Source organism: Phocoena sinus, chromosome 1, assembly GCF_008692025.1.
Source record: "Phocoena sinus isolate mPhoSin1 chromosome 1, mPhoSin1.pri, whole genome shotgun sequence".
Lineage (NCBI taxonomy): Eukaryota > Metazoa > Chordata > Mammalia > Artiodactyla > Phocoenidae > Phocoena > Phocoena sinus.
Window position 1 is genome coordinate 9454069 of NC_045763.1, and position 16294 is coordinate 9470362.

Below are 16294 nucleotides of genomic sequence, written 5' to 3' on the forward strand. Positions count from 1 at the left end.
TCTTTATGTATACACTTTTTTCTTATCATCTTTTACTGAACCTTTGGCTAGTTAGTTGCAGACATTTTGATCCTTCACCCCTACGTATTTCAGCATGTTTCTTCTACAAAAAGGACATCTCTTACATAAACAAGTTTTCAGGCATTCAGCTTGATAGAACATAATCAAGTGTAAAGCCCATATTCAAATCTCACCAGTTATCTCAATATTCTCCTTTATAGCATGTCCCCCTTCCCAGCCTGATTCACGATCCAATCCAGACATTGCGTTCAGTTCTCCAGTCTTTAGCCTCCTTTATACTGGAACATTCCACAGCTCTTCCTCATCTTTCATGCAGTGACATTTTTAGAGTCCGGGCCAGTTGTTTTGTAGAACACCCCTCAGTTTGGGTTTATCTGATGTTTCCTCATGATTTGATTCAGATTGTGGACTTTTGGTAGGAAGACCACTGATGTGATGTGGTGTCCTTCTCAGCACATTGGACCTTTCTCATTTTCATGATGGGCAGCCTGTGGCCCAGAAAGGGAGAGAGAACTGGGGACACAGTGAAGCTCAAAATCTCCTGTCTGCGCTTAGTTGCTGTGTGACCTTGGGTGGGTAACTGCACCTCTCTGAGCTGCAGTTTCCTCATCTGTAATGTGGGGTGGTGATCTGGCCCCAAAGGGCTTGGGGTGGCCTAAAGGAGGTGATGTGTGACTCATGGTTGGTGGGGGGGGGAGTGATAGGTAATACCATGGGTTCCCTCTTCTTCTCTGCCCCTCCCAGCCCTCCACTGACCCAGGGTGAGGTGGCAGGAGATGAAGGATAAGCATTTGGGCTCCCCTCAGCTGTCGCCTCAGACCCTGGGAGAGTGATCAGGGCCACATCCCCGTCAGAGCCCACAGCTGTCAGTGAGAGGGGCAGGCAGGCCAGGAGGGGAAAGCCCAGGCCAAGGGCCCAGAATTTCCCACACAATCAGCAGGACTAGCAGGGCTGAACCCTCACGCCGCCTGCCCCCCAGCCCACCCCAGCCATAGGCTTCCGAGCTCGCATGGTGAGATGCTGCGGGTCAGGGAGAAGCTTGGGTTGTCCTGGCAGGTCTCTGCCCCTAGACAGGCTCTGTTTACTTGAAAAGAATGAGATTCCACTGGAGGGGTTGGCTGGGCGCCATTGGCAAACGGACTGTCCTCAAGGCCCCGGGCTCTGGAGTACATGAGACGCATAAGTGCTGTGTGACTGGTGTCTGCAAATGTAGGTTGTGTTTATCATTTCGAATTTATGTGGCAACATTTCAGATGTGCAGACAAAGAAAAATGAAGAATGTAGTTGACACTCCACGTGTCCACCTTCCAGCCACGCTGGCCTCCTTGCTGCTCTCTGCCCATAGCAGACGTATTCGTTTATTATTTTCACAGTTCCCTCGGGTGGAGAAAAGACTAGGGAATCCCCTTGGGCCGGCCAGGCCTCTCCCCAGCAGGTAAAGGGCTTCTGCTTTCCTCCCCCAAACCAAGAAAGCCTTTACCTCATTCATCCCATGAGTGGCCACCTCCTGTCTGCCAGGCATCATCTCAGATGCTGAAGACACAGAGGTGAGACACAGCTCCCTCCTCCCCTGTCTCCCCCACTCCCTCCCACTCTCCATTCCTGGAGCTCCCTGTTATGGGTCTTCCCAGAAACCTGCTTCATGCTCCCCTCTCATTCAGCAGGAAGGACAAAGTTCCTTCCCCCAAACTCAGCGGAGACTCTCCTCTCATGAACCAGCCCCTAACAGAGGGGCTTAGCTTTCAAGGAGCCCTGGGAACATTGGGGAGCTTGTTAAAAATGCCTATTCATTAAAAAAAATGAGTCTTGACTCTACTTCACACCAGGCACCAAAATGAAATCTGAATAGGAAAGGTTAAGTAACACCATCTAGAAGACAATGTAGGAGAATATCTAAATGCATTGGGTGGGCAAATATTGAACATTAAATAGGACATTAACTGTAAAAGTAAAGATTGATACATTAATTGCACTTCATTAGAACTAAGAACCCTGTTCATCACAAGACTCCAGTAAGAAAGTGGAAAGGCAAACCATAAGATGGGAGATGAGGTTTGCAGCGCATATACTCAAAAAGAACTTGTATCCAGAATATATAAAGAATTCCCACGTATCAGGAAGAAAAGTCGGACAATCTAATTTTTAAAAAAACGGGCAAAAGACCTGAATATGCATCTTACAAGAGAGAGTATCCAAGCAGCTGATAAACATGTGAAAAAGTACCCAACATCATCCCTCATCAGAGAAATGCAAATAAAAGACGCAATGAAATTCCACTATATGCTCACCCAAATGGCTAAAATTAAAAAAAACTGACTATACTAAGTGTTAGCAAAGATGTGGAGAACTGGAACACACACCCTGCAGTGAAATGTCAATTAGTACAATTTAGAAAACTGTATGGAGAATCAGTCAAAGCCTAAGCGTACACATACTTTGACCCTACAATTCCACTCCTAGGTATACATCCAATGGAAATATGTGCACCAAAACAGGTACAAGAAGGTTCCTAGTGGGATTATTCATAATGATCAAAAAAGTGGAAACAGCCCAAAGGTCCACCAAGAGTAGAGTAGAGGGGCTTCCCTGGTGGCGCAGTGGTTGAGAATCTGCCTGCTAATGCAGGGGACACGGGTTCGAGCCCTGGTCTGGGAGGATCCCACATGCCGCGGAGCAACTAGGCCTGTGAGCCACAACTACTGAGCCTGCGCGTCTGGAGCCTGTGCTCCGCAACAAGAGAGGCTGCGATAGTGAGAGGCCCGTGCGCCGCGATGAAGAGTGACCCCCGCTTGCCGCAACTAGAGAAAGCCCTCGCCCAGAAACGAAGACCCAACACAGCAAAAATAAATTAATTAATTAATAAACTCCAACCCCCAACATCTTCAAAAAAAAAAAAAAAGAGTAGAGTAGATAAATTGTGCATATTCATGGGATGCAATACTGCAAGGCAGTGAACTTGAATGAATGGCTGCTGTTTGCAACAATGTGGGTGATTCTCACAATAGAATTTTGAGTTAAAAAAGCCAGTTGCCAGGGTGTACGTTTCTATCTAGGTAAAGTTCTAAAGCGGACAAAACAAATCTCTGGTGTAGAAGTCAGGTTAGCGGGGGGGACTTTCGTGGCGGGAAGGGACAGGAGGTGGGTGCTGGGTACTAGTATCTTGTTTCTGGATCTGGGTGCTGGTGGCAGGATGTGTTTATGCTGTAAAAATTCAGTGTGTATATACTTGAGATCTGTGTGCTTTTCTGCATGGGTGCTAGACATCAACAGACAAGTTTACCAGAGCTTCTTATTGCTGGGCCCAGGCTGGAAGCCAAGTAGGAAGCAAGTGAATTATTCCCAGGGAGAGAGGCTGGGGGCTGGGACCAGGTGGAGGAGGTGGCGATGTTGGTCCGAAGGGGCTGAGAGAATTTGCTGATGGGCTGGGTGTGAGTACTGGAGGAGAGCGTCAAGGGAGATTTCAAGGTTTGGGGCCTGAGTTATGGAAGGCTGGGGTTGCCTCCACCTCCACTGGGAAGACCAAAGGTGGAGCGGGTTCCAGGAAGTTTCTGTCCTGACTTCTATAACGTGAGGCTCCACCTCAGGCCTGGCCTGATAGCAAGTGGAGACCAGGCCTGCTGGGACCTGAGGGGCAGGACGGAGGGTGAGTGTCTGGGACCCTCCTGGACTCACCAGTGTGTTTCACCCTCCAGGGTCGAGTCTCCAAGGATGCCTGTGGAGGGGACTCCAGCCGCTACTACAACGAGGCTGCCGGGAAGTGCTGCTACCGCTGCCCCGAGTGTGAGTAGGGGTGTTGGGAATGGGGACGAGAGGGGAGTTTTGTCCTCAAGTTACAACACTCCTGGGAGATTGGTGAGTGGGAAAGACCAGAGCCAACATCGTCATTGCCATTGGCTATAGGTTTTAATGAATAGCTGCTCTTTGTTGAATACTTCCGGCATATACACTAGTCTGAGGCCTCCCACGCATTGCGTCCTCCCATGGGATCTTCACCATTATCCTTGGTCATTGCCATTTTGCAGATGAGACCTTTAGGGGTGCTGCAAGGTTAAGCAAGTTGCCCAAGGCCACAGAGCTGGGAAATGGGGGAGCCAACTGGGGCTGGAGCCCAGGGTTCTATGACCCCAGAGCCTGGGCTATTGACACCCCCTGACCGCCGCTCATTTCCGGGCCTACGAGCAGTTGGCAAGCCTCATCTTTCCTGCCCTGGGAACTCGTTTGTCCCAGGGCTGCCAGGACTATAGCTCACTTGGGGACCAGTCTCCCTGCCCAGAGCTCGCTTCCTGGAAGGCTCAGCTGCCCCCAGCACAATGATGAGCCCCATGAGTAGATGAAGGGCACCAACAGGAAATCCTTCCAGAGCAGGCATGGGTCTTGTTCTCCCCACTTTGCAGATGAGGCTCAGGGTCACAAGGTCATGAAGCATCCCCATCCCCTGTGGTTGTTATCAAAGTCCCAAGGCACATCCAGTGGCCTTAGCTGCATGGGGCTCAGCTGTGGTCTCTGACCTCCGGGAACAGGGACTTATGGGGGAGGAAAGACATTAGTAATGCCAGCAGAGGGTGTGAGGGAGGACTGCACCTATGGGCTCATCATAACTGCCTCTCGCTTTGAGGACAGCAAGCCACTGGAAGTGGGCAAGGGTCTTCAGGACAGGTAGAGGGCCCAGCATTGCTGTCTGGAGGATGGCGACAGGCCACAATGCACAAGATCGCCAAGGGTATGTGGCCCGAGCTGGGCAGGAACCCTGGTCAGTCTGTTCCTAGACCTGCAGCCTCTTTGCTCCACCATGAGCGCAGACCCAGCCCGTGCTCAGGCCACCAAGGACCAAGAGAAATATTTTGGGAAAGAATTTGATATTTTTCATTTCCAAAAATGATTGTAAGAAGTCATTGTAGGGGAAAAAGTAGAACTTCATTGGACTGTCTCACTTTTATTTTCTGGTTTAGTGTTGGACTTGAAGTATGTAACAGGTGGGTTCCCATGCTTTTTTAGTGCTTGGGACTTTAGTGCCTTAAGGGCCGGCCACCCACATACCCACCCACCCACGTACCTGCCTGTCTACCTAGCTGTTCTTTCACTCACTCACTAACCTGTCCATCTCTCCCTCCTCCTGCCTCTCATCCCCCTTCCCTTTCTTTCTGCCACCCATCCCCCATACATCTACCCATCTGTCTCAGCCTGCTCAGGCTGCCATAACAAAATACCGCAATACCGCAGACTAGGGGCTTAAACAACACCGCATCTCCCCAGGAGAGCAGCGGTCAGGGTTCCTGAGTGGTGTGGCCCACAGGGCTCTGTGACTTTCCATAGGACCTGCAATCACAGCCGCAGGGAGAAAGACAGACACTTCCTTCCCATGCCCCCCAGCCCCCCTGGCAGGGCTTGATGGGGAGTGGGTGGGGAGAGAGAGGGTGACATCTCAGTCTCAGGCTCCCTCCACTTAGTTGCTGTTAACTTGGGAAAAGGGGGCTCCCTTCCCCCACATGTTCCGTCTCCAAGGCCCAGTGACCGGGGGTGGCTGAGTGCCCCATGCTGGTGTGGTGGGCGGGGCATTTTGCTGGAGTTTTATTGACCCTGTGCTTCCGGGCATGCAAGAGAGGAAAAATGAAAAACCCACAAAAACCCCTTCCTTTGTCTCTCGGGGAAATTTCTGACATTTTGCCCGCTGTCTGCAATCGGCACTCAGCTGTGTACCGGGGCCGGTTGGTGGAGGAAGGAAACGGGGAGACCTTTGAGATTGAGAAGTTAAGATGTCATCAGATCCCTCCTCCCACCCAGGCCTGTTATACCCTTTCTAACATCCTCAACAGTTGATCCCCAGCCCTCTGCTTACACACCCCCCGGTGACGGGGAGCTCACTTACTGACTCATAACAGCAGCAATGGTTATCATTGGTGGAGCATGTGCCACGCCAGCCACAGTGCTGAGCCCTGTAACTATCTTAGCTCATTGAGCCCGGATAGGAAACCCAAAGCGGAAACTTGCACACGGCGGGGATCAGGGATTTGCCCGTGGTCACATGCTAGTAAGTGGCTCAGGCGGGGCTCAAACATGGCTGTCTGACTAGAGTCCTGAGCCCTTCACTCTTATTTGGTACTGACCCCGAGGCATTGCATTTGGAGAGGCAGCAGGACATACCAGTGAAGAGCCTGTGTGCGGGCTACACCCCCTTCCTATTCTGCACCCTCCTTCCTGGATCACCCTACCTTTTGTGCCCACACTCACCCCCCATAGGAGGGGTCTCCCCTGCAGGCGTGGGGGGATGATGTGAAGCCGGGCCTGGTGTTGGGCAGAGAGCACGGTTTGTTTGGGGCCAGGCGGGTGTACCCCATCTTGTCCTGGGGGAGCTGAGGGTTTCTCCAAGGAGGAAGCGGAGGCCTCCCCTGCCCCCCCTGCTCTGGCTGAGCTCGGCTGGTCCACAGTTCCCTCCCCATTTGCACTCCTTCTTCAGGGCAACAGCGGGGACACTCGACAAACATCTTTCAGCCCCAATTCCAAAGCACAAGAAGAAAGCATCTGATGGCTCCGAAAAGTCCAGATGTCCGCTTCTGCTCTGGTTCCCCAAGGCGAGGACTGCCCTGGACCACTGCTAGTGGGGCGGGGGCGGGGGGAATGAGGGCATTTCTCCAAGAAGGGCAGCCTGTGGGCTGAAAAGTCCTTCCAAAATATGTCTGCTGCAACAGGCAGTTAGCATCTGGGAACCATGAGAACACACTCCTGGGGGACCTGACCTTGTTGGAAAATGCAGGGGGGACTTCCTTGAGGAGGTGGCATCCAAAGGCATCCTGAGGACAAGCAGGGGGTGGCCAGGCCAAGGTGGGGAGGAGGTGTGCTCTGGTTAGAGGACACAGAATATGCCAAGGCCCGGAGTGGGCAAGGATGGGCATTCAAGACCTGGGAGGGGCTCCATTTGGCGGAAGCAAAAGGGGTGAAGGGGGTTGGGGAAAGGCAGGGTGGAGGGGCTGGCAGCCCAGACTCAACGAAGAGCAGTTCTGCCTGTGGGAGTTTCGGGGGCCAAAGCAGCTGGCGCCGGCCTGCCTGATGCTGAGGCAGAGGTGAGAGGTGGTGATCGGAAAATGAGGACAAACTGTGAGAACATCTGGAGTCAGAAAGGCGCTGGGCGGAGACTGGGAGGATCGGGACAGAGGGACACTTGGGAACCAGTTCTCAGAACCAGCACAACCCCTGAGGCTTTCTTAACCATTTCGTTTCTGATTCTGAAAGTGGTGCTCAGGGGAGAAGATCTACGTGAAAGATGGGAAAAGAAGAAACTAGCAGTCAATAAACACTCATCATTTTTCTGCTCCCTCTACTCCAGGGCCCGTGGCCTTTCTGTCCTCTGCACAAGCCACGCCTTTTCCTCCCCTAGGGCCTTTGCACTGGCCGTTACCTCTGCCTGGAATGCTCCCAGCCCACCCCGACCCCGGCCCCCCTGCACAGCTGCGTCCTTCAGTCCTTTGGGACTCAGCAGGCCCCCCCCCATCCCCCGCTGTCTCACTCTGTCACTCCACTCTCCACTGCTTTCCTCTCCCTGAGCTCCTGCTGTATGTTCTTTGGAGTCCGTCTCTGAAGTCTGAACCCACTTGCTAATTTCTTTTTTTGAATATTTATTTATTTGGTTGCGTTGGATCTTAGTTGCCGCACGCGGGATCTGTTTTTAGTTGCGGCACGCGAACTCCTAGTTGCGGCACGTGGGATCTAGTTCCCCGACCAGGGATCAAACCCCGGGCCGCCTGCATTGGGAGCACGGACTCTTAGTCACTGGACCACCAGGGAAGTCCCGCTAATTTCTTTCTTTACGTGCTGTCTTTTTCCCAGGCTAGAGTGTCAGTTCCGTGAGGGCAGGGACCTCACCTTCAATCTCTTAAATCAGTGCTTGGGGGCGTCCCTGGTGGTCCAGTGGTTAGGACACCGCACTTCCACTGCAGGGGGCATGGGTTCGGTCCTTGGTCGGGGAACTAAGATCCCACATGCTGCAGCATGGCCAAATAAATAAATAAAAATAAATCAGTCCCTGGCGTGAAGTTGGTGGTCAGTAAGTGTGAGTCTAGTGAGTCAGACTGACCCCCAACTCAGTTACTGTGAACCTGTGAGTGTGTATCCTGCGACAGAGGGTTTTCTAGACTTCACGCCAGAACAGCCCCTGGTGCTGAGAGGCGATGTTAAAGGGACCCAGGAGGGGAATCTGGAAAGGATCAGGTGATCAGGAAAGTTCCATGGTGGGGGGGTGGTTTCAGCCGGACCTGGCTAGACACGAAGGGTTCCCTGGGGTGGAAATGGAGATGGAGGGGGTATCTCTCATATCAGTTTCCTGGGCTGCCATTAACAAAGTACCACAAACTGAGTGGCTTCAACATGAGCAATTCATTTTCTCACAGTTCTGGAGGCTAGAAGTCCAGGATCAATGTGTTGGCAGGGCTGTGCTTCCTCTGAAGTCTCCAAGGAAGGTTCTGACCTCTCTCCCAGCTTCTGGTGGTTCCTTGGCTTGTGGCAGCATACCTCCACTCTTCACGTGGGCATCTTCCTGTGTGCATATCTGTCTCTATATCCAAATTTTCCCCCTTTTTCTAAGGACACCAGTCATACGGAATGAGGGCCCACCCTAACGACTTCATGTTAACTTGATGACCTCTGTAGGGGCCCTGTCTTCAGATAAGATCACATTCTGAGATACTGGAGGGTTAGGACTTCACTTTTTTTGTGGGGGGCATAATTCAACCCATAACAACATTCCAGGACATCTGAGGAGTGCTAGAGAAAAGATGGGAGAGGCCCAGGCTGGCTGGGGTACAGAGTACATGAAGCAAATGAGGTACAATGACGCCAGACCAGGGGTCCGCAGAAAAGAGTGAAGCCTGGGAGTGCCAGGCTGAGGAGTCTGTGTTGCTTAGGTTGTCAGAACATGTATTGATCAAATACGTGCCACCCCTGTGACGGGGGACTCACTGGTGAGCAGACACAGAAAGATCCATCCTTGAGGAGCTAACACTCATGTGGGAAATCCAGACACTAAGTTTATCCTCTAAATAAATATGGAACTACAACAGAGTTAGGTGTAAGAGGGCAAGGTATATGGGTCTCTGACGGTTTGTAACAGGGGTCCTGTCCAAGTTGCTGAGGAAGTGATGCCTTGACTATGATGTGAAGGCTGAGTGGGAGATTACTAGGGGAAAGAGGGGAAAAGCAGTCCTGGCAGAGGACCAGCTTGTGCACAGGCCCTGGGGCAGAAGGGAGCATGGCCACCTTGGGGAACAGGGGGACCCCAGTGTGGCTAGAGAATAGAGCCAGGGGTATATGAGTGGGCATTGACCATGGTAAGGACCTAGACCTCTATCCTGGGAGCCATGAGAAGTCTTTGAACATTTTCGGCAAGGAGTGGTGGGTCAGATTTACTTCTCTGAAAGCCCACTGGGGAACCACTGAAATTTCCTGAGCTAGAGGGTGTGTACCATCAAGCTAGTACTTTTGAGAGGTTCTTGCATGTTATTCTAGAGCAGGGACTCTTACCTGTGGTCCATGGACTCCCAAGGGTCCGTGAGTAGATTTCAGGGAAGCCATGAACCTGATTGCGTTCACTTATTTTCATTCGCCTCTAACAAAAATTCCCTTTATGAATTCCTTCCATTATGAAAGAAGGCAACAAAGCACAGCGGTACTAGCAGAACCTACAGCTTTTCCATCAGTAGAAACCAGGTGTTCTCACATTATATTACAACTGCCACAGACATCATAAGACCTTGTTCATTTTCATCACTACTTTGAAACTATGGTAGTTATTAGATCTTATTTAATGAGTTTACAAAGAATCACATGTATTACATCTTAAATTATTTTGTTTAACGCTTTGATAACTGTACGCCAACATAGCCGGTTCCTTCGTAATCCTAAGTGCTTTATTTTGTGCACTTGAAAACGTGATTCCTTGCAGGGTCCACAGGCTCTCCCAGAATGGCTAGGGGACACGAGAAATGTTGAGATCGGCTGGTCTAGGTTCCTTTGGTTGTAACGAACAGCAGCCTAACTCGGGCCTAACCAAGACAAAAGGGAAATAACTGAGTCAATAACAGAGTAGTCCACGGTGCCATAACTCAGGTTTGAATGATGTCCTCAGGAGTTCATTTCTCTCCACCTCTGTCACCTCTGAGTCACCTCTTTCTGAGGCAGGCCCTGCCCACACCCCAGCAGCAATGACCCTCCAAGGTGGCCTGACCCGGAGCTTCTCTGCTTCTCTTCCGCAGGGCGTTCCCTGAAGGAGCTGTGCCCTGAGGGGCCCAATGACTGCAGGAAGCAGTGTGATCCCGACTACTACTTGGACAGAAATGGCCGCTGCACAGCCTGTGTGAGCTGTTTTGGAGGTAAGGGCTGTGTCTCTCTTCCGGGGGCTCCTTCCAGGGAGGATGGGGAGCCTCGAGGGGGTGGGAAGGCAGCGGAGGCGGAGAATCTGAAAGGTGGGGCGGATCAAGATTTGGCGCCTTGGGGTTTCCCTGGTGGCGCAGTGGTTGAGAGTCCGCCTGCCGATGCAGGGGACGCAGGTTCCTGTCCCGGTCCGGGAGGATCCCGCATGCCGCGGAGCGGCTGGGCCCGTGAGCCATGGCCGCTGAGCCTGCGCGTCTGGAGCCTGTGCTCCGCAACGGGAGAGGCCACAGCAGTGAGAGGCCCGCGTACCGCAAAAAAAAAAAAAAAAAAAAAAAAAATTTGGTGCCTGTACACTGAATCAGCCCCCTGGTGCCTCAGTTTACCCCCTCTGGATTTGTGAATTGATATCAACCATGATCTTTTGCATCCATACTTTTTTTTTTTTTCGTTTTTGGCCACGCCGTGCGGCTTGTGGGATCTCATTTTCCTGACCAGGGATTGAACCCAGGCCCTCGGCAGTGAAAGTGCTGAGTCCTAACCACTGGACCGCCAGGGAATTCCCTGCATCCATACTTTTTAGAGAGACTTAGTTACCATGTTTCCTCAAGGGAGGGACTCATACTTAGGTATTAAGTTTACTTTTTAAAAAAGAATTAATTAATTAAAAATTTTCGGCTGTGTTGGGTCTTCGCTGCTGTGCACGGGCTTTCTCTAGTTGCGGCGAGCGGGGGCTACTCTTGGTTGCGGTGCGTGGGCTTCTCACTGTGGTGGCCTCTCGTTGCGGAGCACAGGCTCTAGGCGTGCAGGCTCAGTAGTTGCGGCATGCGGTCCCAGTAGTTGTGGCTCGTGGGCTCTAGAGCGCAGGCTCAGTAGTTGTGGTGCACGGGCTTCGTTGATCCGTGGCATGTGGGGTCTTCCTGGACCGGAGATCTCACCCGTGTCCCCTGCACTGGCAGGCAGATTCTTAACCACTGCGCCCCCAGGGAAGTCCCACGTATTAAGTTTAATCTTTGCTAAACCCCTAGGGGAAGATTCTTTTCTTATCCCAGCTTTACAGTGAGGAAACTGAGGTTTAGGGAAGTTAAGGGCCTTTCCAAAATTACAATGTTGTGGTAATTTGCAGCACTAGAGTTTTAGCTGCTGGTTGGACACCAAGGGCTGTGTTCTTTCCCTAAGACCACAGTGCTTCCAGGAGCACTTCTTCAATGCGTGCTTTCTTTGTTAATTTCTTATTGTGGGTAGTGAATATGGTTTGTGTGCTATCTCGCGTTTGTTGGGTTTTTTGGGGGGTGAGGTGGGGAAATTTGTTGAGATTTCTTGTGGCCTAATACATTTTCATGCTTTTCAGTATGTTTAGTGTGTTTGGGGGGAAAAAATGCGTCGTCTGCTTGTTGTGTACAAAATTCCATGTATACGTATCTGATCAAGCTTGTTAATTATGTTATTTTAATAATATGCATCCTTATTTACTTTGTCACCTTCACAGAGGTTGGTTTCTGAGATAGACATGTTAAAATCTATCTCCCAATATGCTTGTTTTTCATCAGATTTTCACTGTGTTCTAGTTTTGCTTTATCCATGTCAAAGCTATGTTATTAGGTACAATGTTGATGAGTATCACTGCTATCTTGGTGGGCTGGACGTTTTATCAACATGAAATACACCTCTTTGTTTCTTATAATGTGTTTGCCTTAATTCCATTTTTGTTTGATATTAATATTGCCATTCTTGTTTATGTTAGCATTTCTCTGGTGTGCCTTTAAAAAATTTTAAATTAACGACCACATTTTATTAAACAAAAGTTATATGCGTCCATCATAAAAATTCAAGCAATACACAAGTGTAAGGAAGAAAGTCAACTCTGCCCCTCCCCCCGCAGTGGGTGACTGACACCTCTCCGTCCCTCTCTATAGAGAGAAGAATGGGTAGGTTAGTAGCCAGACAGACTCTACACACATAGAAAGAAGGAATCTTTAAGAGGATGGGATCATACTATTTATGGTGTGAAAATGATTATAGTCAACTTTATTCAAATATATCAGAGGAAGAAGGAGCCAAAGTGAAGAAGCTAAACTATCACAAGAGACGGTAGTTCCTAAAGAAAAAACAACCCTCTGAAATTAACAAAAGAGGTGATGAAAATCAATAAGCGGCTAGGAATGATTTAAGGAATGACTGTCTCTTCTGGTACAGTCATGTTCTACTTGTTTCAATTTTGGGGTAGCAGAGAGTTGCTTGACTTCCTGTAATGAAAGCTGAGCGGCTCGGGCTTCCCTGGTGGCGCGGTGGTTGAGAGTCCGCCTGCCGATGCAGGGGACGCGGGTTCGTGCCCCGGTCCGGGAGGATCCCACATGCCGCGGAGGTGGCTGGGCCCGTGAGCCATGGCCGCTGAGCCTGCGCGTCCGGAGCCTGTGCTCCGCAACGGGAGAGGCCACAGCGGTGAGAGGCCCGCGTACCGCAAAAAAAAAGAAAAAAAAAAGAAGGGCTCGCTGGCCTCCCCATCCTCTTCCTGACTTTCATTGCTTACATTATTTTTGCTTCGTCATAGTCTACGATGTTTATCATCTTTTCTGTAGCCCTAAGTCCCCTGGCATGTTAGCTTTACTTTGCTCTTTAAATTCATTCATTGTGCCCTAGGAGTCCATTTATCACAGCTTCTCATTCCTGAATTTTTCATTTTGATTTGTCTCTTGATTGGTTAGGTTTCACTGTCATGTGGACTTTTCAGGGAGGACTCATCTTTGCACCTTCCTTCACTTTTTTCATGTTTGAGAATATTTGTTGCTTTTAAACTGGAATGACGACTTGGGCGGGTATAATATTATTCCTGGGACGTGTTTTCTCTAGAACTTGGTAGGCATTGGTGCACTGTCTCCTCGTGATGGATATTGCTGTGGAGGAGTCTGCAGTCAGCTTCCTTCCCCCTCTTTGTAGGTGACTGCAAGAATCATTCTTTCTCTAGTCTTAAGGATCAAAAACTTAACCAGAATATGCCTTGATATTAATTGTTTGGAAACAAATCTTCCTGGTATCTGGTATGTCTTTTCTATCTGCAGATTTAGTTCTTCCTTCATTTCAGGGGAACTGACATGGATTTTATCTCTGCTAAACAGATATATCTCAGTGTCAACTTGATGGATACCAATTATTCTTATGTTTGATTGTCTTTGCCTCTCCTCCTTGTCTATCATCTTCATTAATTGCATTAATATCTGTCTTTTTACCTTGCATTCACCGGTATTTTCTCAATCTTTTCTTCATGCCGTTAACTCAATTTTCTGTCTAATCTTTTTTGTTTCTTGCTGCCCAGGGCAAGACAGAGCCCCCAGGACACTGGTAGTTCACTTACTGAATTTCTAATTATGGTGTTGTGCATCTCAGTTTGTTTTCTTTTGCTCTGCAGTCTTCCTTCTTATCTCATCCTTTTAAAACATCATCTTTATTTTGAGCTCTTCCTTTATTGAATTACTATTCTTATTAAGTTCCATTTATAGTGTGAAGCACTCCTGGGATTGCTTGTTAGTTGCAGACTGGGTTCTTTGTCCTTGCAAACTATATTCCTATCTTTTTTAGATCTTTCTCTTGTTCTTGTCTTCCCTCCTCCCTCCCTTCCATCTTTCCTGCTATAGCATGTTTGCACCGTCGCCTTCTTATACTTTTCCTTCTTGCTTGAGCTTACCCGGGGCAGCAGCTCTGTCCCTGATACAGTGTGAGGGATTTCTCCTTCACACTTGCCCCATCTCACTGGCCTTGAGTTCGTCTTCCCAGCTCAGAGCATCAACTGGGGATTCTCAGGGTTACTCTTTTTTTTTTTTTTGGCTGTGCAGCGGGGCTTGCGAGGTCTTAGTTCCTCAACGAGGGATTGAACCTGGGCCACGGCAGTGAAAGCACTGAGTCCTAATCCCTGGACCACCAGGGAATTCCCAAGAATTACTTTAAAAAAAATTGTGGTAAAATATACGTAACATAAAATTTATTATTTTAACCATTTAAAACTGTACTGTTCAGCGGCATGAAGTACATTCATATTTTTGGGTCACCATCACCATCATCCAGCTCCAGAACTTTTTCATCTTCCCCAATTGAAACTCTCTCCCCATCAAACACTAGCTCCTCATCGCTCCCCGCACCCTCACCCCAAGCCTCTGGCAACTACCATTCTATTCTCTGTCTCTATGAATTTGACTACTCTAGGATGTTCATAGAAGTGAAATCATACAGTATTTATCCTTTTGTGACTTGTTTCACTTAGCGTAATATCTTCAAGGTGCATCTATGTTGTAGCATGTGTCAGAATTTCCTTCCTTCTTAAGGCTGAATGGTAGTCCATTGGATGGATCTACCACATTTTGTTTACCCGTTGATGTCCATGGACACTTGGGTTGTTTACACCTTTTAGCTATTGTGAATATTGTTGCTATGAACATAGCTGTACAAATAGCTGTTCAAGTCCCTGCTCTCAATTCTTTACCCACTCAGCAGTGGAATTGCTGGATCATGTGGGAATTCTATGTTTAATTTCTTGAGGAATCCTGACTGTTACCTTTGAAACTCGTTTTAGGAGCCTGAGGGCGGCCTGGGTGGGGGTCAGAGAGCAGCCAGAGATGGGTGTTGTCATGGTGGCGGGGCTCTGCCTTCTCTTCTGTCAGATGGTCTTTACCAAGCTCCTGCTGCCTAGAAAGGGGTGCCCCCCACTCCTGGAGCTTCTGCTCATTCCCCCAACTAGGGAATTGGCAAGTCCACGCAGTCTACTTTTTTTTTTTTTTTTGCGGTACGCGGTCCTCTCACTGTTGTGGCCTCTCCCGTTGCGGAGCACAGGCTCCAGACGCGCAGGCTCAGTGCCCATGGCTCACGGGCCCAGCCGCTCCACGGCACGTGGGAATCTTCCCGGACCGGGGCACGAACCCGTGTCCCCTGCATCGGCTGGCAGACTCTCAACCACTGCGCCACCAGGGAAGCCCCACACAGTCTTTTCTACCTCTGCCCAGGCCTTTGATATTACATGCAGGCAGCTACTCAGAGTGTTTTCTTGAGTTTTCCGTGGATGTCTACCCACTGTCTTTAGGTGGAGTCTCCAGATTTTTGAAAATTATCAGGATTTTATTCTCTCCTCAGTACAGTTTCTAGGCTGCAGGTGAGAGTGAGGGGCTGTACCAGGGTCACTACAACAAGGAAGAGAGAGGAGAGGGTCCTGAGATGGTTTTAGGAGCCAGGTGTAGGAGTGTGTGTGTGTCTGTGTGTCTTTTAATCATTGTTGCCCACACCCCATTGGCCAGAACCAAGTCACATGACCGCCTATCCATCTGCAAGGGAGGCTGGGAAATGTAGTCTTCCTCTGAGTCCATTTGAAACAGGATTTGGGGAACGCATCGCTGTGCTCCAGGGGATTCCTTCTCATAGCTGCAATTTCCTTTTGCATCTCTGAGGATATTAATTATACTGATTCCAAAGGCTTGTCCTGTTTTCTCTTTTATCTGTTTTCTTGAGCGTTAGTTCTGTTTGAGTTTGGGGCTCTTTTTTCTTGGTGCTGGTTTCTTCTGGTCTTTGGTGACTTCGAGTTCTGCACGTGGGATCTGATGACTGGGGTAGGGTGGGGGTCTGCGAGTGGGGCTTATGAAATCCACCTCCGGGGACTGCGAGGATGAGCGGGTGGGGTGGAGGTGCCGGGCAGGGTCTGTCAGAGGCTGGTCCTCTGGGTCTGCAGGGTCCCTTCCTTCCCCCACGGCTGACCTGCCCGGGGGCGCCGCCCAGCTCACCTCACCCGAGTATCCTTGGAGAGACGCTTGGCTTCTAGCTCTGTGGTGTGACTGAATGAGGAATGTGGGGCGAGAGACCCACCTGGGTGCTTCTGCTGCACTCCTTGTGGGATTCCCTCCCGCTTGCCCCTACCATTCACCCACTTGGAGACAAGCAC

The 16294-nt window shown here is 49.8% G+C and overlaps 1 protein-coding gene across 2 annotated transcripts in view; it reads left to right on the forward strand.

Annotated features, from left to right (window-relative positions):
- Positions 1–16294, forward strand: part of TNFRSF8 (TNF receptor superfamily member 8) — a 66225-nt gene that overhangs the window by 15298 nt on the left and 34633 nt on the right. For both annotated transcript variants that reach the window (XM_032614978.1, XM_032614977.1), the window contains exons 2-3: positions 3714–3801; positions 10263–10379. In XM_032614978.1, the coding sequence (XP_032470869.1) occupies positions 3714–3801; positions 10263–10379 (205 nt within the window). The remainder of the gene's footprint in view (positions 1–3713; positions 3802–10262; positions 10380–16294) is intronic.